At 43.5% G+C, this 25,459-nt stretch overlaps 1 protein-coding gene across 1 annotated transcript; it reads left to right on the top strand.

Annotated features, from left to right (window-relative positions):
* Positions 1-21,736: 21,736 nt before the first annotated feature.
* LOC126474611 (protein FAM117B-like) lies at positions 21,737-22,679 on the top strand. The gene is made up of 2 exons (XM_050102088.1): positions 21,737-21,807; positions 22,373-22,679. The coding sequence occupies exons 1-2, from the start codon at positions 21,737-21,739 to the stop codon at positions 22,677-22,679; spliced, it is 378 nt and encodes a 125-aa protein (XP_049958045.1).
* The last annotated feature ends 2,780 nt before the right edge of the window (positions 22,680-25,459 follow it).

Raw genomic sequence — 25,459 nt, forward strand, 5'->3', positions numbered from 1 at the left:
GTCCTCAGAGCGTTCCCGCGAATGTCCGTGGTCCACTCCAGCTGCGGCAGATAGGAAAACAAACGCTCAGACTTTCGGCCTGTTCTGAAACTGGGAGGAATGATTTACGAACGTCTGCCTGTTTGGTGCCAAGTTTTGCTAGAAAGTGAGGTTACTGACAACATAGCTTGGAAGCCTTCACGATGGGGAGAGACGGTGGGCTGAGTAATACACGGAAAAGCAATCGGCCCCCAACTTATATCAACAAAAACAATAGAGAACAATATTAACGGATACATACTCCAAAGCTACAAAACTTAAGATTTAACTAAAAACTCAACATTTGTGGGTCCTACTAGATGACCGCAGACATCCCGTAAACTGTGGCAGCAGACTGACAGTTGTATACCTCCCCCACTGGTATTGTGTTGGGAGTGCGTGTCAGACTGAACACTCGGAAACATCGGAGCAGACCGACTACTAAGCACCTTGATTTTCAACACCAAGACCGAAAGCGGATGACGTTAGAACTGCCGGGATTGCAGGAACTAACCGATTTCAGGACCAAGTGTACCAATGCATGCCGGAACGAACCGAATCCAGAACCGTGTTACTGTCTGCAAAATCGAACTGAATTCAGAACTAAGTGTACCACTACATGAAACGTGATGGGGCGTCATAACGAGCTCTGAGGGACAACGAACCGAATGCCAAACCAACCGCAGAGAAGAGCCTAACCACGGTATACAAGTAACGGGTACGTTCTTCCTTCCTGGGCTAAAACAACGAATATTTGGCGCGACGAGCATGTGAAGCATGTGAACATCTGTGGACATGTCCGAAAGAACAGATACCATCTTTATATATATATATATATATATATATATATATATATATATATATAAGGCTCACAGGCCATTTGGCCATTTTCTTCTTCTGTGCGGATGCGCAAACAGTGCCCGAACTCTTACGGGAATCGGCAGTAAAGCCGCGAGTACTGAGTAGAATGGGCAGGGGCACTATGAATATAGTGCGGGACAATATGTTGCGAATGTGGCTCTCACGGGAGGTGTTCCAGAGATAAGTCCCTTCAGTCGCACTATCCTCTGTGCCCTCGATGGATCAGATGGATAGAGCGTCTGCCATGTAAGCAGGCGATCCCAGGTTCGAGTAGCGGTCGGGGCACACATTTTCAACTATCCCCGTTGACTTATATCAACGCCTGTTCATTTCATTGCAATTAAAAAGTGTGTCCAATCTATCCCACAGCTCTTATAATGGCTCGTAGTGGGATCTTATAGGAATGCGACGAAGAGACTAGTCGAGTGACCTTACGTTCTTCCCTGAGTGTGTGTGTATGTGTGGTGAGTATGAGCCGCGAGGTGGAAGGCGGGAGAACCCTGGAAACGGGAAGGGGGGGGGGCGGGCTGCAACACAGTATTACTTATTTGGCGACTAATTGATTGCATCTATTACGTACATTGTCTTCTTTATTGAAAGACTAAAGATTTTGGTCCATCTTTGGCGTATAAATCTATTAAATTTCATAGTGGTACTGATTATTGCAATCCTCGATGAATGTATCAACATATGTACAATCAAATATTCGGGCACAGTTCATATTATTCCTGTAAATAACTGGGAGTTTATCTCTAAACCATGCAATGCGATCCATCATGTATCCAGCCTGGTGGAATTTTTGTATAAGCGTTGCAGTTTTCCCGTTTCCCGCCCAGCGGAGGAGCCCATCTGTTTGCTTTCCCTCAGACGAAATCTAAGAGCTCGTCTCACTTAAGACCAAAATAAATTCTTATTGTATGATATATTTTATTGATACTATATCTCCTGCTTTTAACATGTTCATCCCACGCTTCGTTATTACATTTCCATGGAACACAAGTCTCATATCCTTCTCCACACACGCCCAGTTGTCAGCATTGTACCGACTAATTATTGTCAAGATATAATTGTATTTTTGCACACTTTTCGTACAATAGTTAAACATATAAAATGCATGATTTTCGAATTGATGGAGATCGCAAATAACGTATAACATGTATTGTTAAATAATAACAATAGTGTGCGAAAGTTATTTTTATAGAGCTTATCAGTATTATAAAGATACTCGTTTAAAGAAAGTATACAATTTATTTGTAATAAATTACCAGTTGAACTGCGACGAACACGAAGAAGGATGGGTGTGTCAGATACGATCTTTTTCATATTTATTAGGTACACGATAATCTGCACTAAAGAATTTTACTTCATCTATGTCTCTGAGAACTCTGTCTGTTACGGAGGCTTCACGTGCTGTATTGACAACCCCTAAAAGTCGTGGTATTGAATGACAGAACATGTGCATTCTTTCGTAAAGCACACTCTTAAAGAGGAAGGAAGTTCAGAGGACCGCTATTTGCAATGGCATGCGGAACTGTTCTACTGCCACCGACGTGGTACATCCCGCGTAATGACCGCGAAGACATAATAAGAGAAATCAGGGCTCTACAGAATCATGTAGACAATCACTTTTCCCACGCTCCGTTTGGAAGCCGAAGAGCAAAGGGGATGACTAAGAGTGGTTAGTGGTGAGAAGTACCCTCCGTCATGCACTGTATTGTGGCTTGAGGAGTACGTATACAGTTGTAGATTTGTTTCTGGATAATATCCATCCAGGCAGATCGTATGGAAATTCCACAGAGCAGCGACAATGGTTGCCGTCGGACTATAACGAATCATTGGCCGACCGGTCAAATCCATATCACGTTTGATAGGTGAATGTCCAACCCCTTGAACCATTGATACCTGTTAACCAAAGGAACCCAGCTACTTTGCTGCTCCAAGACCAAAACTACAAGCTCGTCTCATTTCATACCAGAATACATTCTGCTGACTACTCGGATAATTAGCAGACATGTTTCCTGTCATCTAGTAATCAAAAATAGCTGGTGATGTTTCGCCTTACGGCTGTTATGGACCGTACTGCTTATTCTACAGCACGATTTCCCAAGCAGTGTTCTGTAGAACACCGGTGCTCCGCAGGAAGTGAGTAAGCGCTCCGCGAAAAACTACTAAAAAATGGCGTGTTCTTTTAGTTATGCTTTCAGGCTTGTACAATCACTCCACGTGTGACTGAGCGTTGCCCCGATGAAGTGACGCAAGGAGAGGTGTTTTAAGGAGAGGCAAATTTTCCATCGCTAAAACATCCCACATTCACTACTTAGGAGCCGACCTCACATGACTGCCTCAAACTGTAACACTTGTTCTGCTTTGCTGCTCAACAGAGCAGTCTACGAGATGTAGTCACCAAGACGACGTCTGCAAGGTATGCGACAGTCGCTCTGCGACAGACTGGAGTTAAACAACACATTTTTACCTCAACACAACGTTCACGTTTCTTGGCAACAGAAGACGCTTAATGGTAGGCGAGCTCGTAGCCAATGACGAGCAAGCGTCAACCTATAGCAGTGCTCAAGAATCGAGCCAACATTGTATAACAGGATCTATCAAACTTTTCCCCCGACGGAACACTTTGAGAACGCTGGTGCTCTAATGGAGTGGTTTATTTTTTCAAGGCTAATAAAATTTTAAAAAGAGAGAAAAACTTTATTTATTTAGCGACTACTTCAACTTTTACTTCAATTTTCACCTAATAACACAACAATCACAATAAAAAATTTAAGAAAAATTAGTGTCTTCAAAATTAGAAAAAAACAGCCATTTTATTACTAGTTTTTCGCAGAGCACTTACTCGCTTCCCCTGGAGCACCAGCGTTCTGCGGAACACAGTTTGGGAAATCATGCTGCAGAACAAGCGGTGTGGTCCATAACAGCAGTAAGTTGAAATGTCACCATGTATTTTTGTGTAGGTGGATGACAGGAAACAAACTGCGGATTATCCGAGAAAACATCAAATATTCAGCTCCGAGGTCACAAATAGATAAACTGCTGAAAGTCAGAAACGTCAAATACATCTGAGGCATTATGTGCCGAATAATACACTCCTGGAAATGGAAAAAAGAACACATTGACACCGGTGTGTCAGACCCACCATACTTGCTCCGGACACTGCGAGAGGGCTGTACAAGCAATGGTCACACGCACGGCGCAGCGGACACACCAGGAACCGCGGTGTTGGCCGTCGAATGGCGCTAGCTGCGCACCATTTGTGCACCGCCGCCGTCAGTGTCAGCCAGTTTGCCGTGGCATACGGAGCTCCATCGCAGTCTTGAACACTGGTAGCATGCCGCGACAGCGTGGACGTGAACCGTATGTGCAGTTGACGGACTTTGAGCGAGGGCGTATAGTGGGCATGCGGGAGGCCGGGTGGACGTACCGCCGAATTGCTCAACACGTGGGGCGTGAGGTCTCCACGTACATCGATGTTGTCGCCAGTGGTCGGCGGAAGGTGCACGTGCCCGTCGACCTGGGACCGGACCGCAGCGACGCACGGATGCACGCCAAGACCGTAGGATCCTACGCAGTGCCGTAGGGGACCGCACCGCCACTTCCCAGCAAATTAGGGACACTGTTGCTCCTGGGGTATCGGCGAGGACCATTCGCAACCGTCTCCATGAAGCTGGGCTACGGTCCCCCACACCGTTAGGCCGTCTTCCGCTCACGCCCCAACATCGTGCAGCCCGCCTCCAGTGGTGTCGCGACAGGCGTGAATGGAGGGACGAATGGAGACGTGTCGTCTTCGGCGATGAGAGTCGCTTCTGCCTTGGTGCCAATGATGGTCTTATGCGTGTTTGGCGCCGTGCAGGTGAGCGCCACAATCTGGACTGCATACGACCGAGGCACACAGGGCCAACACCCGGCATCATGGTGTGGGGAGCGATCTCCTACACTGGCCGTACACCACTGGTGATCGTCGAGGGGACACTGAATAGTGCACGGTACGTCCAAACCGTCATCGAACCCATCGTTCTACCATTCCTAGACCGGCAAGGGAACTTGCTGTTCCAACAGGACAATGCACGTCCGCATGCATCCCGTGCCACCCAACGTGCTCTAGAAGGTGTAAGTCAACTACCCTGGCCAGCAAGATCTCCGGATCTGTCCCCCATTGAGCATGTTTGGGACTGCATGAAGCGTCGTTTCACGCGGTCTGCACGTCCAGCACGAACGCTGGTCCAACTGAGGCGCCAGGTGGAAATGGCATGGCAAGCCGTTCCACAGGACTACATCCAGCATCTCTACGATCGTCTCCATGGGAGAATAGCAGCCTGCATTGCTGCGAAAGGTGGATATACACTGTACTAGTGCCGACATTGTGCATGCTCTGTTGCCTGTGTCTATGTGCCTGTGGTTCTGTCAGTGTGATCATGTGATGTATCTGACCCCAGGAATGTGTCAATAAAGTTTCCCCTTCCTGGGACAATGAATTCACGGTGTTTTTATTTCAATTTCCAGGAGTGTATTTTCGGGGATGGTAAGGACTAGCCGAGATTCAACAGCCATGTTAGAAAGTTCCCATGAGAGCAAAGAGCTCCATTACAGGCGTTATCTTTTTTATATATAGTCTGTAGTCATCAGTCTTCTGCTCGTTTGATGCAGGTCGCAACGAATTCCTCTCCTGTGCCAACCTCTTCATCCCAGAGTAGCACGTGGCATCCTACGTCCTCTTTTATTTGTCCAATTGCTGACTTCCCCTACATTTACTGCGCTTTATATCTCCCTCGAGTAACATGAAAGTTATCCCTCGATACCTTAACACGTCTTCTTTCTTTCCCTTCTTCTTCTCAGTGATCTACATATTCTTCTCCTAGCTTATTCTGTGGAAAATCTACTCATTTCAAATCTTATAAATCCGCCTAATTTTCAACATGCTTCTGTAACACCACGTGTCAAACGCTTCGATCCTTTCTTTTTCAGTGTTCCCACTGAGCATGATTAACAATGCTGTCCTCCAAGCGTAAATTTTACGATGTTTTGACGTCAAATTGATACTAGCAGTTTCATTTTTGCCAAGACTGCCCTCTGTCTGTGTTAGTCTGCTATGTATGTCCTCCTTGCTTCGTACGTCACGTGTTAGATTGCTTCCCACATAAAATTACATTATCAATCTGACACCTTCCGACGTCTCCAGGTCTCTTCCACGTATACAGCCTTCTTTCAAGATTCTTAGACCAAGTGTCAGCTATGTTTAAATTATGCTCTGTGCAAAATTTTACCAGGTGACTTCCTGTTTCATTTATTTCCCCCAATCCGTACTCACCTATTATTCCTTCTCTCCTTTTTCCTACTATCGAATTTCAGTCCCCCATGACTATTAAATTTTCGTCTCCATTAACTATGTGAACAATCTCATCATACATTTCTGCAGTCTCCTCCTTATCTGCAGAGCTAGTTGGCATAAACTTGTGCTACTGTCGTGGGTGTGGGCTTCGTGTCTATCTTGGTTACAATAATGCGTTCACTGTGCTGTTCATAGTAGCTTATCTGCGTTCCTGGTTTCTTATTAATTATTAAACCAACTCCTGGATTACCCCTATTTGATTTTGTGTTTATAACCCTCTGTTCGCCTGATTAGAACTCCTGCTCCTTCACTTATTCCCACTATAACTTCAACCTATCCGTTTCCCTTTTTAAATTTTGTAACCTACCTGCTCGATTAAGGGATCTGACATTCCACGCCCTGATGAGCAGAACACCAGTTTTGTTTCTCATATCATAACGACATCCTCCTCAGTATCCTCCGCACGGAGATCCGAATGGGGGCTATTTTACCTCCGAAATGTTTTACCCAAGTAGACACCATCATCATTTAACCATACAGTAGAGCTGCATGCCTTTGCGAAAAACTACGTTTGTAGTTTCCCCTTCCTTTCAGCCATTCACAGTAACTGCACAGCAAGGCCGTTTTGATTTAGGTTTCAAGGCCAGATCAGTCAGTTATCCAGACTGTTGCCCCTGGAACTATTCAAAAGGCTGTTGCCCCTCTTCATAACAATTATTGACATAACAATGACAATAATAGCAATAATGATAGTAGCAGATATTGTTACATCTGCCACAGACAGCCCCTGCCAGGCAGACTACACTCAAGACACCCCTGTGTACCAAATAACAAACCTCTGCAGAAAATGGTTCGCATTAGTCTCTAGAAAATTCTGTTTGCTTTGAAGAATTGTTTCCCTCTTGGTTGCGCCTGCAAGTGCTTGCGTATGTTATATGGCACACAGAGGTGTCTTGAGTGTAGTCTGCCTGGCAGGGGCCGTCTGTGGCAGATGTAACAGACATTTGTGTAGAAAGTTTCCTGGTATAGCGAGTTCTGGAGAAAGGAAACTTAAGGAGACAGTTGTTACATTTGTGGAGAGCACACACTGTTTGAAAGTACTTTTACAGAATGTAGATAATACAGCAATTCCTGTATTATATACATATTTGATTGGAATACTCCGGATGTTTGATGTAGTGGACGCTACTGACATGTTGAAACTAGTGTACATAAAGTTTTCAAGAATAGGTTGATGGTGTATGTTTCTACCATCGTTTTTCCTCGCTCCATATTTTTATGATGGATTTACAATTACTTGATGCAATACTTGCAAGACGTTAGGTAAGAGCGATATTATTGCACTGCACTTGCCGAGAAATTTGTTTAGCAAGTAAAATGTCGGCATTATCAAAGGCTTTGCTGAAATGTGAGAATCACACGATAGTCACCTCTTGTGCATCCATGGCAAGCTCCAAGTCATCTGTTATCTTTATTAAGGTAGGAGTTGTGCTGCAATGTTTACGGAAACCCGATCTGTATTCGTCTAGTAGACAGTCTGTGGTCAGCTAATTTGTTATCTGGTAGTCGACTATAAATTCTATGGCCCTGGACAGTGCATTAAGAATACGAATAGGACTGTAGTCAGAGGGTGTTATGGCAATGTTCTTTTTGGGTGGTGGCTTAACTAGTCTCTGTTTCAAGGTCTCAGTAAAAACACTTGTGGTTAAGGAGTGGTTGAAGATATAGTGCCAGTAGTGGGTGAACGATAAACTTCATCAATTAGACAGTGATGTCACCATGTCAAGTATAAGCGCATGATGGTTTTTTTGATGATATAGCAAGAAACATGCTTTTCTTTGCTACACTCATTACCACCATGAACTAATCAGTGTGTCTCTGTTTTGTTTATGGTTCAATTGTGGTTGTACATAATGTAAAGGACTGGTTCAGTTCTCTGCTGGGACAACTGGATGAGATGCAGCTTTTGCTTCGTCTTTACCAATACCACGCAGGCTTTCCATAAGACGGATGGTTTGTTTCTGCTGTCGGTTAAGGTGTATGCATGCCTGATTTTACATTTCTCACAGCTTGACTGACTACGTTCCACTTCTTATTGTAAGCAATGGGCGCGATCTACAGGAAATGATCACTGAGAGGATAAGGGTCTAAAAAGTTCAGTTAGGCACATGGCCGGAAATGCTTATCAAGTACACCCACTTCAAGGAAAAGATAAAACAACTTTGACAGTGTAGGTCTCAGTAATTGAAAGTACACATGAGAACGCACCAGGCAAGTGAGAATGTTCTGTCTGTACTGTTTTAGCTAGCATTATATACTAACCACGTTACCCTTCGTACCACCAAAGGCGTATCTTCCAGCAAGGGAGACAGGGTCACCTGCAGGAAGAGCAGATAGCATCGCCAGTGTGGCATTATGGACGGATGACTGGTCCCATTAGCCGGCCGCCAATAACCTCTGTCTACACCTTGATGGTGAACAAATGGATATGGTTTGCTGCCACCACCCCAAGGGGAGTTTCGGAGGCCGACAGGTTTGCGCAGTGGAAGTTGGCGATATTGCCACCATAAGATATCGTTATCTGTGAATAGGATCGATGACAGAAATCCCAGAACTGTGGTGCCCTGTGCGTCCAACCAGCAAGAAAACTGTCACCGGGAATGCAGGTCTGTATGTAATGTCCCATGTTGTTGATGTGCTCTTCACTCCAACGACGGGTTTGATGCAGCTCTCCATGCTACTCTATTCTATGCGAGTCTCTTCATAGCTAAATAACTACTGCAAACTGCATCTTTCTGAATCTGCTTACTGTGTGCACCTCTCGTTTCCCTCTACAATTTTTATCCCCTACACTTGCCTCCAGAACTGTTCTGGTGATCCATTGATGTCTCAGAATGAGTCCTATCAACCGATCCCTCCTTTTCGTCAAGTTGTGCCACAAGTTTATTGTCTCCCCAATTCTATTCAGTACATCCTCATTACGTAGGTGATCGACCCATCTAATCTTCAGCATTCTTCTGCAGCACACCATTCCAAAAGCTTCTACTCTCTTCTTGTCTACATCGTTTAGAGTTTCACTTCCATACAGGGCTACAGTTTATACAAACATTTTCAAAACAGGCTTCCTGACACTTAAACCTGTGTTCGATGTTAAGAAATCTCCCTTCGTCAGTAACGCTTTTCTTGCCATTGCCAATCCGCACTTTATATCCTCTATATTTTGCCCATCATCAGTCAGTTTTTTGAAAAATATGACCGCCATTTGACTGTACAACAGGTATTATTCCACAACCTAGTTTTCGACCTTAGGCTTACTAGTATCGAAAATCATTAGACTTGAGAAGAACGCAAGTCGTCGTCAAAATATGTCAGTCATTTTGCTGCCTGAATAGCAAAACTCATCTACTACTGTAGGTGCTTCGTTCCTTAATCTAATTCCCTTAGAATCATCTGATTTAATTCGACTATATTCCATCATCCTTCGTCCTTGTTTTGCTTCTGTTCAAAAATGGTTCAAATGGCTCTGAGCACTATGGGACTTAACTTCTGAGGTCATCAGTCCTCTAGAACTTAGAACTACTTAAACCTAACTAACCTAAGGACATCACACACATCCATGCCCAAGGCAGGATTCGAACCTGCGACCGCAGCGGTCGCGCGGTTACAGACTGTAGCACTTAGAACCGCTCGGCCACTCCGGCCGGCCTTGCTTTTGTTGATGTTCATCTTATATCCTCTTTTCAAGACACTGTCCATTTCGTTCAACTGCTCTTCAAGTCCTTTCCTAACTCTGACAGAACTACAGTGCCATCGGCAAACCTCAAGGTGTTTATTTCTTCTCTCTGCACTTTAGTTCGTATTTCAAATTTTTCTTTGGTTTTCTTTACTGCTTGTTCAATGGACGTATTCGATAACATCGGGGATGGGCTACAACCCTGCCTCACTCCCTCTTTAACCACTGCCCCCCTTTCATGCCCCTCGACTCCTAACGCTGCCGTCTGATTTCTGTACAAGTTGTAAATACTCCATCGCTCCCTGTACTTCACCCCTGCTACCTTCAGAATTTCAAAGAGAGTATTCCAGGCAATATTGTCGAAAGCTTTCTCTAAGTCTGCAAATACTGTAAATGTAGGTTGGCTTCTCCTTAACCTATCTTGTAATATAAGTCGTAGGATCAATATTGCCTCGCGTTTAGCTACACTTCTCCGGAATCCAAACTGATCTTCCCAGGGGTCGGCTTCTTCCAATTTTTTGGTTCTTCTGTAAATAATACGTATTAGAATTTTGCAACCGTGACTTATTAAACTGATATTTCGCTAATTTTCATACCTGTCAGCCACTGATTTCTCTGTAATTGGAATTACTACATTACTTTTGAAGTCTGAGGTTACGTCGCAGTCTCATACAACTTGCACACCAGATGGATCGTGGCTGGCCCTCCCAAGACTATCACAAGTTTTGACGGAATATCGCCTCACCCCGGGGCCTTGTTCAGACTTAGATCTTTCAGAGCTTTGTGAAATCTTTGTCGCAGTGTCATATCTCCCATTTTCATCTACGTCCACTCCACTTTCTATAATATTGCTTTCAAATTTATTTCCCTTGTATAGGTACTCTATATACTCCTTCCACCTTCCAACGTTTCCTTCTTTGCTTATGACTGGTTTACCATTTGAGCTCCTGACATTCATGTAACTGCTTCTCTTTTCCCCAAAGGTGCCTTTAATTCTCCTGTAGGCGATATCTGTCTTTCCCTAGTGAAATATGCTTCTAAATCCTTATATTTGTCTTCTATCCATTCCTGCTTAGCAATTCTGCACTTACCTTCAATCTCATTTTTATGCGTTTGTTTTTCGTTTCACCTGCTTCAGTTCCTGCATTTTTAACTTTCCTCCTTTCATCAATTACATTCAGTATCCCTTGCGTTATCCAAGGACTTCCACTAGGCTTTGTCTTTCTTATTTATTTGATCCTCTGCTGCCTTCATTATTTCATTTCTTAAAGCTACCCATTCGTTTTCTACTTTATTCTCTCCCCTGTTCTAGTGAACGGATGCCTAACGCTCCCTCTGAAACTCTCAACAACTTCTGATTCTTTCAGCTGATCGGGGTCCCATTTTATTGATTTCCTACCTTCTCCGAGTTTCTTCAGTTTCAATCTACAGTTCATAACAAATAAATTGTGGTCAGAGTCCGCAACTGTCCCTGGAAATGTCTTACAAGTTAAAACCTGGTTCCGAAATCTCTAACCATTATATAATCAATCTGAAACCTTCCGGTGTCTCCAGGTCTCTTTCGCGTATACAGCCTTCTTTTATGATTTTTAAACTAAGTGTTAGCTATGATTAAGTTATGCGCTGTGCAAAATTCTACCAGTCGGCTTCCTCTTTCATTTCCTTCCCCCAGTACATATTCACCTACTATTTTTCTTCCTCTTCCTCTCCCTGCTATCGAATTCCAGTCTTCCATCACAATCATATTTTCGTCTCCTTTAACTGTCTCAATAATTTCTTTTATCTCATCATACATTTCTTCAATCTCTCCAAAATCTGTGGAGCTAGACTTGTACTTCTGTGGTAGATGTGGGCTTCGATTCTATCTTGGTTATGATAATGCGTTCGCTATACTGTTTATAGCAGCTTACAAGAATTCCCCTTTTCTTATTCATTGTTAAACTCACTCCTGCATTACATCTATTTGATAGTGTATTTATAATCCATTATTCGCCTGATCAGATGGTATGTTCCTTCTGTCACTGAACTATCACTACATCTAACTTCAACCTATCTATTTCCCTTTTAAAATTTTCTAACCTACCTGCCCGATTAAGGGATCTGACATTCTACGCTCCTATCTGTAGAATGCCAGTTTTGCTTCTCCTGATAACAACATCCTCCTGGGTATTCCCATCCTGGAGATCCGAATGGGGGACTATTTTACCTCCGGAATATTTTACCCAAGAGGATGCCATCATCATTTAACCATACAGCAGAGCTGTATGTCCTCGAGAAAAATTACGGCTATTGGCAGTACCATCACAGCAAGGACGTTTTGATTGATGGTACAAGGCCAGATATGTCAGTCATCCAGACTGTTGTCCCTGCAACTACTGAAAAGGCTACTGCCACTCTTGAGGAACCATACGTTTTACTGGCCCCTCAACAGGCATCCCACCGTTGTGGTTGCACCTACGGTATGGGTATCTGTATGGCTGAGGCACGCAAGCCACCCCTGGTACGGAAAGGGCCATGGTTCGTGGTGGTGGTGGTGGTGAGTGGGGCGGGGGAGGTGGGGGGGTGGGGGGTGGGAAGCATGCCCAAAGCGTTGTAAGGGATACGAATAGTGGCAGCTGCACGCGACAGTTGTCCACACGGTCGTCTGGTTTACGCAATGATGGTGGGCCACCTGGCTGGTGCTGATACCGGGGTCACCGACAAAGATGTTTTATTTCCACCTCCAAATGGAACACCGCCTTGGAACGCTCTTCCGGCCACGACCTTCCTGGCTCCTTATCCTCTCGTGGGTCGTTGTCTACAAGGCTACAATTTCTCCTCATTTTACATATTCACCCTGCATACTTTTCATTCCTACCGTTTTTGTAGATGGTAAGGGACGTAAAAATTTAACAGATGTCATAATCCGAAATAGGAGGCTACCATAAGGAGTCTGGGATGTACGTCCATCTGAAATTAATGTCCAGCTTAGCAAATCGTGAATAGCTCATGTCCTTATACCGCAAGAATGGTCTGTGATGAAACCTTTCACTGAAGATGGAATCCATCCGTCGAATGAGGAGCAGGTCGTCTTGTATTGGTGAGGGAAAGGAGTTACGTCACGACTGGGTAAGGTGACTTTACCAAATATAGTTTTCTGTCTCTCACTTGACATGTATGTAAAGGTACGACATGTTGGTATGTCGATATGTAGGTATTGTGTAGGACTGTTTGGCTGATGCATCTACTACTTCGTGTACAGCAAAGCATTGTTCATTTATCATCATATTATGAAGACGAGCCATTGTCCCTGTTTTCCTTTCCATCATCTTATAGTTTCGGTGTGGTCATCTCCTCTTCTGGCGTGTTCATAGATCTCACTCTGCTGCTTTTACAGCTAATTGTGTTCCGTAAGGCTTTAATATATGATCTACAATTTTTATACTCTATATTATTGGGGATGACTTGGGGACACGGGGCGATCTTTCTAAAAACTGCTCTTTTAGCCCTTTTGATTCGTTTCTATCCACTCTAGGTGATTCCGAACAGAGAGTTACGGGAGAATACGGACTGGTAGGAGGGGTGGATCCCTTTTTAAGCAATAAATTTCAGCTAGTTATAGCAAATAACTGTTCAGTAATCACAAAGAAATGAGATTGCTTAGAAAAGGCTGAAGACAAGGGAAGACTCCAGTCAAATAACATAATGGCAAGACAGAGAGTCCGAAATCAGATACTTGAATGTAAGGCGTACACAATAGTTGATAAAGACTCAAATCACAATTTGTTAATCATGAAGAGCTGGCTGAAGTTCGAGAAAATTGTCATGAAGAATCAACGTTTCAAGAACCGGGATACTGAAGTCCTGAGCAATAGTGATGTGATTTTAAAGTTCTCTAAAGTCGTACATCCTAGATAGTCAATAGTATAGTAGACAGTTCAGTTGAAGAGAAACGAACACTTCTAAAAATGACAATCACAGAAGATGTCCAGAGAAATGTAGATATCACGAGGGAAATTAGGGAGAAACCATCGATAACAGAAAACATACTTCAATTAATGGACGAAAGAGGAAAGCCAAAAATGTTCAGTTAAATAATGGAATGCAGCAACGTAGTCACTTCGAAATGAAATAAATATTAAATTAAACTGAAATGGCAGCAAAAAAAAAGTGAAGAAATCGAAATGTAAATTGATGGCTGATGCAGCACATAAAAAAGAATAATCTTTAGTAAAATTAAATCAAAGATGTCAACAATAAGCATCCAAGAGAAATTCCGCTCCTAAACGCATAGGAGGGAACGATAGGTGGAAAAAGTATACTGAAGCCCCCTTTCTACGAGATGGTGTAGTTCTCTGTTTACATTTTAGAAGAAGAAATGAGAACCACTATGGTACTCATAGGGAATCCAAAGTTTAACGGAGATTTAGAAGATCTGCGATCAAATAATAAGAAAAATAAAGATAATATGCTCCGAAATTTCTAAACTCATTAGGGGAAGTGGCAACCAAATGACTGTTCAGGCTGGTTTGCAGACTCTATGAGTCTGGAAGCATACCACCAGAAATTCGGAAAAATATCATACAAACAATTCTGAAGACAGCAAAGGCGAGTAAGTGTGAGAACTATCATGCAATCAACAGCTCATGCATTCGACCTCCTGACAGGAATGAAATACCGAAGAATTGGTAGAAAACTGAGAATCTATTAGACGACGGCCAGTTAAGCTTTAGTAAAGGTAAATGCACTAATTCTGGCGTTGCACCAAGTACTGAAAGCAAGACTTAATAAAAATCAAGACAGCATCAATTTCTCGTCAGTGTAAAGTACTGTTAGATGAAATGCTCAGAAAAACAGATATAAGCTACGAGGGAAGATAACATGCACGGGCAACAGGAGAGAACAATAATAATGGAAGACGAAGAACGGCGCTCGGATTTAAAAGAGTGTCATACAAGGATTCAGTTTTACCACCGTACTGTTCAACCCGTACCTCGAGAAGGTAATGACGGAAATAAAAGGAAGTTTCATGACTGGTAGTAAATTTACTGGGAAAGGATACCAACGATGAGCTTCGCTGATGACGTTGCTATCTTTGATGGACTGAAGAATTACATGACCTGTTGAATGGAATGAACAATCTAAAGAGAAAACTCTATGAATTAAGAGTATACCAAAGAAAAGTCAAATATAAACAAAGACCAAATAAAGACTTCCCGTCAAAATCAGTGACCACAAACTCGGCCAAGTGAAGATATCCTGCTACCTTGGAAGCAATCTAATATATGACCGATGAAAAAATATTATAAAAATCAGTCTAACTCAGGCACAGAGGGCATTATTTGCAAAAAAGTGAAAGCTACCAATATCAAACACTGTTTTAACCTGTTGTTGTTGTGGTCTTCAGTCCTGAGACTGGTTTGATGCAGCTCTCCATGCTACTCTATCCTGTGCAAGATTTTTCATCTAACCTAAGACAAAATTTTTGAGAGTGTACGTTCCGGGCTCAGTGGTACATGCACTGTGTGAAAACTGGAAAACTATTGAAGCATTTGAGATGTGGTACTATAGAAAAATGTTGGAAGCTACGTGGACTGATGGGAAATGAGAAGGTTCTCCACAGAATCGCAAGGAAAAACCGCTGTCAATATAATGGAAGAAATTGATAACACATTAGTTAGGACGTAGGCGAATGACTTACGTGGTGGTAGAGGGAGCTGCAGAGGGTAAAAAAGCAGAAGAAGACAGAAATTGGACTACATAATAAGCGAGGACGTAGGATGCAAGCGATGTTCTGAGATGAAAATATGGCACAAGACAGGAACTAGTGGCGGGCCACATCAATCAGAAGACCGATGATTCCATCGATAAATTTAAAAAAAAATAACGCCCTGTTGACATTACATCATATCCATAGCTGCGTCGCTGGCGTTTATCTTTCTTTCTTAGAGCACCAATATATTTAGGAGAGATCCTTCTAGTTTATAATCTGAACACTTCCTCATTAAGATCTTACCATTTCTTGTTCAGCTGTCGTCGGGGAAACCAGCCAAGATACAAGTATTACATGCGGTGTGCAAAATATATGGGGCACGCGAAAGACTCTCAGACATCAAGAAGATCGCAATTATTGATACTGCACATGAGACAAGTGCTGACAAGTGCGAAAGTTACCGGACTGTCAGTTCAGTAAGTCATGATTGCAAGATCCTGACTCGGACTATTTACAGAAGAATGGAAAAATTGATAGAATCCGATCTCAGGAAGGATTATTTTGGTTTCCGGAGAAATGTTAGAACTTCTGGGATAGTAGTTATCGTACGATTTATTTCACAAGGAATCCCATCTACATCTACATGGATATTCTGCAAATCACATTTAAGTTCCTGGCAGAGAAGTCGTCGAACCACCTTCACAATTTTCTGTTATTACAATCTCGTATAGCGCAAGGAAAGAACGAGCTCTAATTTCCCTTATTTTATCGTGGTGATCGTTTATCCCTATGTACGTCGGTGTCAACAAATTATTTTCGCATTCGGAGGAGAAAGTTGGTGATTTTAATTTCGTGAGAAGATTCCGTCGCAACGAAAAACGCCTTCCTTTTAATGATGTTCACCCCAAATCCTATATCATTTTTGTGATATTCTCTCCTATATTTCGCCATAATACAAAACGTGCCCCTTCAGTGCGGAGGCGCAAGTTCAGTCTTTAATAAGGCTCATCCAAAGCGATATGTTAACAGTTATGACAGGAAAAATATTAGCTGCTAATGACTCACCATGTGAATCAGAACAGCGACAGGAAATGAGTGTCCGGGAGGCGCAGAGATTAGCCTTATATGGGATGTTTGTATTACACATCACAAAATGGACATCGCCGACGTTCAAGAAAAGTTCAAAATATATCATTAACTTGCACCATGAACAATAAATGGAAAATGAAGCGCCGCAGGGATCACAACGGTCTGCGCCTTCAAGATTGAAGACGAACTCCTTGGGAGTCACAAACTGTGTAGAACGTTCAGCTAGATATCCACCTATTAAAGAATGAGCATAGTACTAAATAGATATAACGGGTCGATGAGAAGTGATGGAATATGATGACATGAAACCGAAAGCGAAACAATCTTACGTGGAGCTCATGGTGAAACTGGCTATCCTTGAAGGCGTAACTGCAGATAGTGCGATAATGTGTCTTGTAGATACGGAAAAAGAAAAACATCCAGAGGCTGAATTTGTCCAGCGATTCCAGGTGGTATGAAATGCAATATCTCACGTTTTTCAGAAGATATAGTTTTCTCTAAAGGAGCGTGCTTTTTATGCGCGGACCAGGACTAAAGCAAAAATAAGTTATTTTGGCCAAAAGCAGTGCTCTTAGCATAGTTGTAATTCTCTTACGCCCATTATCCCAGTCGTGCTTTATGTGACGTAAGTATCCCATAATGTCCTCTCAACATCACGAACACTAGAAAGAATCATTGGGGACAGAGCACCCCCAACTTCTCTCAGCACAATAAATAACTTCCCAGCCAATTTATCATCCAGATTAATATTCGGCATAATTGTATGCGAATGAGTTGAGGCATTGACGTTAGCTGATCTTAGTACAACTCTCTCGGTACCTCCAATTTTCAGGGTTTCCTTCATGTGCATTTCTACTCCAAATCTCGATTGGTTGGGGTTAAACACAAATTCCTTATTGAACAATGGGAAAAGTTTATTTCGTGTACAAATTTTCGGGCCGATGCCGCAGTTTGACGTGCATCGTCAAGTTGACGCTTTGTTTGAAATTTCGTTATTTTACGTCTTTCAATTCTGTAGCACTGTTTGAAGTTGTGCAACCATCCACTGCTTCCCCTGAAATCATTGTAATCTATGTCATGCACAGTTTGATGTGCTTAACGTAGTTGGTCACTGTCATTGACATTCCGTAAATTGCATCGAGCATCTTTGAAACGCGCAAACATCAACTTTTGTAACAAGTGCACCTGGTCCTCCCTTGAATATCCGTAGTTTCTCATGAGCACTACACTGTCATATTGCAGCGGACGTATTGTAAGTCTCTTCATACTTGATTTTTTTATTAGGCTGCGGATGATCTTCCAGGTACGCAATTATGTTTAGTACCCGCTCCTTGACAACGATTGTCCTTTACTAAGTTTCACTGGAGACGGGATTTGTGGCTCATTGCCCGACAACGATGATGAACTACATGGCTCAACACCTATTTCAGCATCACTTTCACTTTTCAAGCACGTATCGTCATCATTGTACTCCTCAGGCACATTATCAGCACAGTCGAGCATATAAGACATGACACATTCCACTGACTCATCCTGCAGCAATGGTAATACTTCATCTGCCACTTCGTTCTCACTCCCAGAAATTCCTTTGGTGCCTTTCTGACGAAATGTCAACTTCGGTAACTGACGTTGTGGACATGCAATGTTTGCGTTGTTTATCGTTGTTATTGGTCTGCTATATCAGCATCACTAGCACTGTAGTGAATTACTCGTCGGCTAAGCAGTTCAACTACGTTCCGCTGTGCTCATCACTGGATACCTCCAGTCCAGTCCCCTGTTGTTCAAAAATGGTTCAAATGGCTCGGAGCACTATGGAACTTAACATATGAGGTCATCAGCCCCTTGAACTTAGAACTACTTAAACCTAACTAACCTAAGGACGTCACACACATCCATGCTCGAAGCAGGATTCGAACCTACGACCGTAGCAGCAGCGCGGTTCCGGACTGAGGTCCCCTGCTGTTATTAGCAGCCAATATTGTGGTTGCATGGTAATGGGCCGCTGAATGTTGTAAACGTAATTGGCACTCAAGGGGTATCTTGATAGAATGTAGGTTATAAAAGGCGAACTCGTTTATAGCATCTGTAGATTTAGAGTTTTGAGAATGTTTTGTGCAATGCACTCTCTGATATTTCGAAGCTACCGGTCTAAAATATCAGGAGCAAAAAGTTATTTACGACTTGTACAGATAAGAGACTTGGTTGTAGCCTATGCCCGACGCTATTCAGGCGGTACATTGAGCAAGTAGTGGGAAACCAATGAGATGAGAGGAAGGAATTGAATTTCAAGGAGAATAATTAAAAAAATTTGTGTTTCCCCATGACACTGTAATTCTGTCAGTGACGGCAAAAGACATGCAAGAGAGCTGTACCGAACAGACGCCTTCTTGAAAAGAAATTATGAGATGAAGCCAACAGAAGCAAAACAAGGCTAACTTAATGGAGCCGAATTAAGTCGGGCGGTGGTAATGGTTTTAGATTAGGAAATGAGACACTGAAGGCGGTTGATGAATTTTACTAATTGGGTAGCAAACTAATTGACGTTGGCCGAAGTAGAGAGTATATGCCCATAAAATGCACACTGGCAATACCAAGAAAAGTTCTTCCGAAAAAGAGAATTTTTATAGCAGCGAATATAAACTTAAGTGCTGGTGTGCAACTGTCGTAGGCATTCTAGGCTGGGATATGCCACAGGGTGGGTTCAGCCACCCGTCGGAAATGGTGATATTATTCTGCACACATTGACTCCTTTCATACGTAAGTGTTGTGACATATATGTGTTTGTACAGAGCAGGTGCGTGGGTGCGTGTAGTATGTAGTGTATGTTAGTTTCCTATGATGATGATGATAATGATGATGAGAGGAGGGAGAGAGTGAAATGCGATGTCGGTGCATAGCCTGCTCCTCTCGAATAGCACTAAGAGGGCCGCCGAGCTTAATCCCTATCTGCCAGATAGAGCACCATCAACAGTGACACATGCCCCCACTTCAAGAGACACTGAGGAGAGAACTGGAATTTAAGGCAGGACATTGGAGCCAACACATGTGTTAAGGTGCTTTAAGCCACCACGTCTCCTCCCATTACCAGCCAAATTCTAGCAGGGAAAATTTCATCCAGCACCGGGATTCAAACCGGCTTACTTACGAGTCGAACGTCAACGCACAGGTTATAGCTACGAAGACTGGAAATTTATGTGTTATGTAGTTCTGAAGATATTTGATTGGTATTTAGCATTGTGTGGAAGTGAAACGTGGAGGGCAGGCAGTTCAGACAAGAACTTCTTCGTTTATGGACAGTACAGGAACTTCAGGGACACACTACACTTAGACCACAGTAACACAGAACAGCAAATCTACACGATAATAAGAGTGATGAAGAAAAATGGACTCAACAGATCACCCTAGCAGAAACCATGCATGAAGAGTACATACAAACAAGATATTACAAAAAAATGGTTCAAATGGCTCTAAGCACTATGGGACTTAACATCTGAGGTCATCAGTCCCCTAGACTTCGAACTACTTAAACCTAACTAACCTAAGGACACCAAACGCATTCATGCCCGAGGCAGGATTCGAGCCTGAGACCGTAGCAACAGCGCGGTCCCGGACTGAAGCGCCTAGAACCGCTCGACCACAAGGGCCGGCTCAAGATATTACAGCCGGCGAGCTTATACGCAATCAAACGATAGACTCCAAAGGGTATTCGAAGAATGATAAAGGAAGCAATGGGTTACTGACAATGTAACTTTCAACTTTACTCGTGAACGACGGAAAAAAATTCACAACTGCAGTCGTAAACGGAGGCAAAATAATGCAACAATGCACACTTTACTTGTAAATAACTTAAGTAATGTAAGGAAGCGCAAGCAATTGTCACTTTAGGCATCGTAAATAGATACATATACCATAATAGTACAGAAAACAGTTACTTAGACTGCCATTAACCTAATACTTACATAGTAGAAGGAACTGTGACTGGTGGCCAATGGTTCGAAACAACTATTCCGAGGTATTCACCACCAGTCACGATGAGTGATGCACTAAGTACTCTAACATTTATCCTGTCTCTTGTTTGATTCCTCTTAAAAAAAAAAAAAAAAAAAAAAAAAAAAAAAAAAAAAAATTATATTTTCTTTTCAAATTTATGTTCATTTATTTAGTATCAAAAATACTACACGCAAAAACAAAAGAGATAATAAAAGACGCCGGCCTCCATGTTACAAGACACGGACAATGGTATGATAGCCTGTAGGTGCTGGAGGAAGTTGGAACCAGCCCATCAGGTTCATCACCGATGACAGCTGCAAAGTGGCAAATTTAAGATCCATCATAAGAAATCAGTGGTGGGATATTAAAAATAAAGCAGAAATTGAGGAAAATAAGTTCACACAAGAAGGGAAAAGAAGATTTTGAAATGCAATGCTGCAGAATAATGTTGGAAATGATATTTATCGATCGAATGAGCAGTAAGATGACACTAAATCGGGCTGAGGCAAATATAAATTTATGGCAATGAATAAGCAATAACTGACAGTAGTGTGAGTCTTGAAGCATCAAGGAATCGTCTATTTGGTAAGTGTAGAGAGGTAAAAATTGTAAAGGGAGGCCAAGGCTTGAATCATGTTCGAATGGAAGTAGTCTTCAGTAACGCAGAGATGAAGAGGCTTACACAGGATATTTTCTTGTGGAGAGCTGCATCAAACTGATGACGGAATGAAAACCACAACAACAATATCTCTTGTATCCGAGGAGATCGTATCTTCGTTAACAGTGGACGACGTGATATAGAGGCGTACACCTCTCGGAAACGAAGATGGACCATACCTTACCCACGTCGAGTACCAGAGTCACCGCGTTTTAGCGTTCTTGTCCACGACGACAGGTGAACGATTAATAGGGTAGCATCTCTCACTTATTCAGACGTGTCGGTGTAGACAGTCCGTGTTAGCTCTGGCGAAGACTGGGAGACTCGGTAGCGGCTGGAGGATTCGAGCACAGGGGGATGGGAGGCCCGGGGCTACACCGGCGGCCTGCAGCCGGCAGCCGGAAGCAGCCGCAAGGAGCGCTGCTGCAGTATTAAGAGGCGGCGTTTTTACATGTGGCGCTCACGTGTCGCGAGCACGCCGCTCTCCGTCGTGCGGGCCGGTGTTCCGACAGCGGGCGCGATGGCGCCCACAGCACCTAACAAATTAAAGCGGCTGCATAGCCAACTTGTTTCTGAACTCGGTCATAATTCATCCTTGCAGACTCCGACTGGCGCTCATAAATGGCTAATATTGTGAACCCCCACTTGTACCGCCAAACATTCCGCACCGGAGCGACCGACCTGTGCAACCCGACACACTCACCGCCCATTCCCCTACCCTCCTCCCTCCACCACGCCAACACACACCTTTTTCTGCCATCCTTCCCTCAACCCCCTCCCCCCCGGCAAAAACCACCCCTCCCAAAAAGCCCTGGGCAAAAGTTATAATTAATTCTCAACCCGACTGATTAAGTTTGAATGATTTCCAGCACCACCGCACGAAAACACATTAAAACTGAACGAATGTATGATGAAACTTTGGTCAAAATGAAGGGACCACAGAAACCAAAACGTCCGAATTGTGACGAGGTGGGTAAAACCTCAAAATCATAGCAGCGGCGGCGGCGGTGGCGGCGGCGGCGGCGGCAGTGGCTGCGGCCCTAGTGGACTGCGCAGAGGGGGCGGAAAGGGTGGGGGACGGAGGCAGTGGCGTGCGGCGGAGGATGGGGAGTGGGGGCGCCGGGGGAGCGAGCGAGAGAGAGAGAGAGAGAGAGAGAAAGCGACGCAGCGCGTGAGCCGGCAGCGCGCCGCCAGAGACAATACGAGCAAAAATACAAGTACAAGCCGGGGAGCCGCCCCCGGCTTCGATGCCAAATTCACAAAATTGTTCCTCTCTTTTTATGTTTGTTGTCAGGAGTGAAAGAGAGAGGGAGAGGGAAAAAAACAATAAAAAAGAGCCACGGCAGAAGCCAAACAGCGGTACGTATGTGTTATTAAAAGACTAACTCCCCATAGGGATAATAAATATATAATTTCATCAATATTATAAAAATTGCTTACGGCAAATACTGTCTACGCGGGCGCGCGCGGCGACTCTCTCCGTCTCTTTCTCGCTGGCCGTTGCCAGTGGCCGTGTTTTTTCGCGGCACTGTGCGGCGCGGCGTGGCGCAGGAGTCATGTGTTTGTTTTTGGTGCGGCCAGGAGGCGGCGCGATACAAAGCTACGGGGGCGGCAGCGGCGGCGGCGGCGGCGGTGGCGGGCACGGAAACGGCCGCGGGTGGCTCGCCTGCGGTTTTCGTGTGTTTGTGGCGGCCGCGTTATTTTTGCTTCGCTGCATTTACAATTCAGCTGCAGAAAGGCAAATCAATCAAATGAGTTTGAAACATGTAAGGCACTTCTGCTAAATGACAAGGGCTGCCCGCCGCTGCTGCGGTCGGCTGCCAAACAGATAATGGCCAGCGTATTCGCCGCGCTGCGCCCCCATCTCCGTGCCCGCGCGTCCGCAGGCGCCCCTTCCGAATAGGCAACCAACGCAACGGCGCCGAGGGCCCTGCCGTTAACACGGTCAGTTCCTCCGTAGGACAACCGCTTCCAAACACACTCGCCGTAAAAAAATCGACGAATGTTAAATCCTTGTATTACCTGCCATTCTCCAAAAATTTTTAGAAGCAGTTCAAATTACATAAAGGCGGGCGAATATCACATACTGGTATTTAGACGTCGCTGCGCCTCCGTAGCAGTGTGTAACGTCAAGGTACCTCTATGTGCTCGGTCAGAAGAATGACCAGAAGAATTACCCCCAAATAAAAAACTAGCTAAAATTCCCCTTACACGAATCTAAGGGATGTCGTGTGACATCCGCACAGAACTACAAAAGAAAGACAACGAAGAAACAAATAGAAAAATAAAACGTGGTCAGCACGACAGATCTCATGCAGAGGACCGAGACTTTACTTCCGGTACTGTCGGGGATTTTTCGTTAATGGGAGGACTGGAACAGGCTGCACTCTGCCTCGTGATGCCATCTGAGGAACTACTTGAAGGAGAAATAGCGGCGAGAAGGTCTGGAAAGCTAACAGCGGCCGAGAAACATTAGTGCTGGCACCGTGCTCCTCTATATCGCATCCAAATCGCGACATTGACAAAGGATGACACGGCAGCCGGTCGACAACGCGTGATCTATGGGGCTTGATCATGGAGTTAAGCTCTCTCTCTCTCTCTCTCTCTCTCTCTCTCTCTCTCTCTCTCTCTCTGCGTCAGTCTCCCTCTCTTTCTTTTCCGCACCACCGTCCAGCCAAGAAACAAGCAGTTCTTCATGTGCACTTCATATCAGTAAATAAGAGCTAGCTATAAGAGCTGGATTATTTAAGGGAAACGCTGATAACCAACGGACTTCTGCATTCATTGGGTCGCTAAACGAAGCCGTAATAATAACAACAAAAACAAGAAGATCGAGGAATTTCCCTTACATTTTGTTACCGTTTGTTCTTAATCTAAATAGACGATTTCAAGAGACTATCAGTACAGCCCTCTTAGACTGTTTGCAGGTGACGCTCTCATTTACCGTCTAGTCAAATTATCAAAGGATCATAATTAATTACAAAATTTTTTGGAAAAGTTATCTGCTTTATGTAAAAAGCAGCAACTGATCCTGAGCAATAAAAAGTGTGCGATCCTCCAAATCAGTACCAAAAAATTTCAGTCAAATTTCGGTTAAATAATAAACATTACAAATTTAAAGGTTGTTGATTCAATTAAGTAGCTAGCGATTACATTTGCGAACAACTTAAATCTGAATCATGATAAATAAAATTTTGTGGTTTAGGCGAAACTAATTCTGTGTTTCATCGGCATTCAAAAGTGCAGAAAAACTACCGAAGAGATTATCCAAACCACGCTTGTTGTATTGTTGTACTGAAAATGTTCAAAATAGGGCGACTTCTCTTGTATTATCGATAAATAGGCGAGATAGTGTCACATATGATGAACAAGTTGAGCTGGCACTCATTAAAAAACAAAACGTTTTTCTTTACGGCGGGATGTTTTCAATCATCAACTTTCTCCTCCGAAAGCCGAAATAATTTGTGAACTCCCACATACATTAGGTATGACGAACATCGTGATGAAGGCACATAGGAGTCTTCATTTTTGCCATGTTCTATTCAAGGGTGTAAGTGTAGGCCAATAAGTTGAAAGTGGTTCTGCGCACACTCTCCCAAATACTTAAATTTTAATTGCAAAGTAATCATTATTCACTCAGTTTACAATAAAATCCTTTTACCAACAGACAAGTGACTTAAATAATTGTTCCCACACTGTGGTGATTTAAGAATTAACGCGTGGTTGTGACAAAGTACAGGGTGTCCGTAACTTACCTTTACAAATATAAACTTCAGCAACTTTAAAGGTGTACTAGATAACAATTACTAGTTTTCCATATGTAAAAAGATAACTCAGAATGTTTTGTTTGCTCATTCATACACGTCAATGCGTGTACCGACGGTAGCACGGACGCCCAATCGGTATTCACTTTCTCTCCATGTACGCTACAGGCACCACACACAGACATGTTCAAATGCGTTCCGAACGGGTGACCTCAAGTTCTGTAGGTGCATGACCTTGGTTCGATACATCTAAAGGCTTACAAAACCCCTTAGGAAGAAGTGTAGTGATGTGAGGAAGGTGATCGAGAAGGCCACC

The sequence above is a fragment of the Schistocerca serialis genome, chromosome 4 (genome assembly GCF_023864345.2).
Source record: "Schistocerca serialis cubense isolate TAMUIC-IGC-003099 chromosome 4, iqSchSeri2.2, whole genome shotgun sequence".
Classification (NCBI taxonomy): domain Eukaryota; kingdom Metazoa; phylum Arthropoda; class Insecta; order Orthoptera; family Acrididae; genus Schistocerca; species Schistocerca serialis.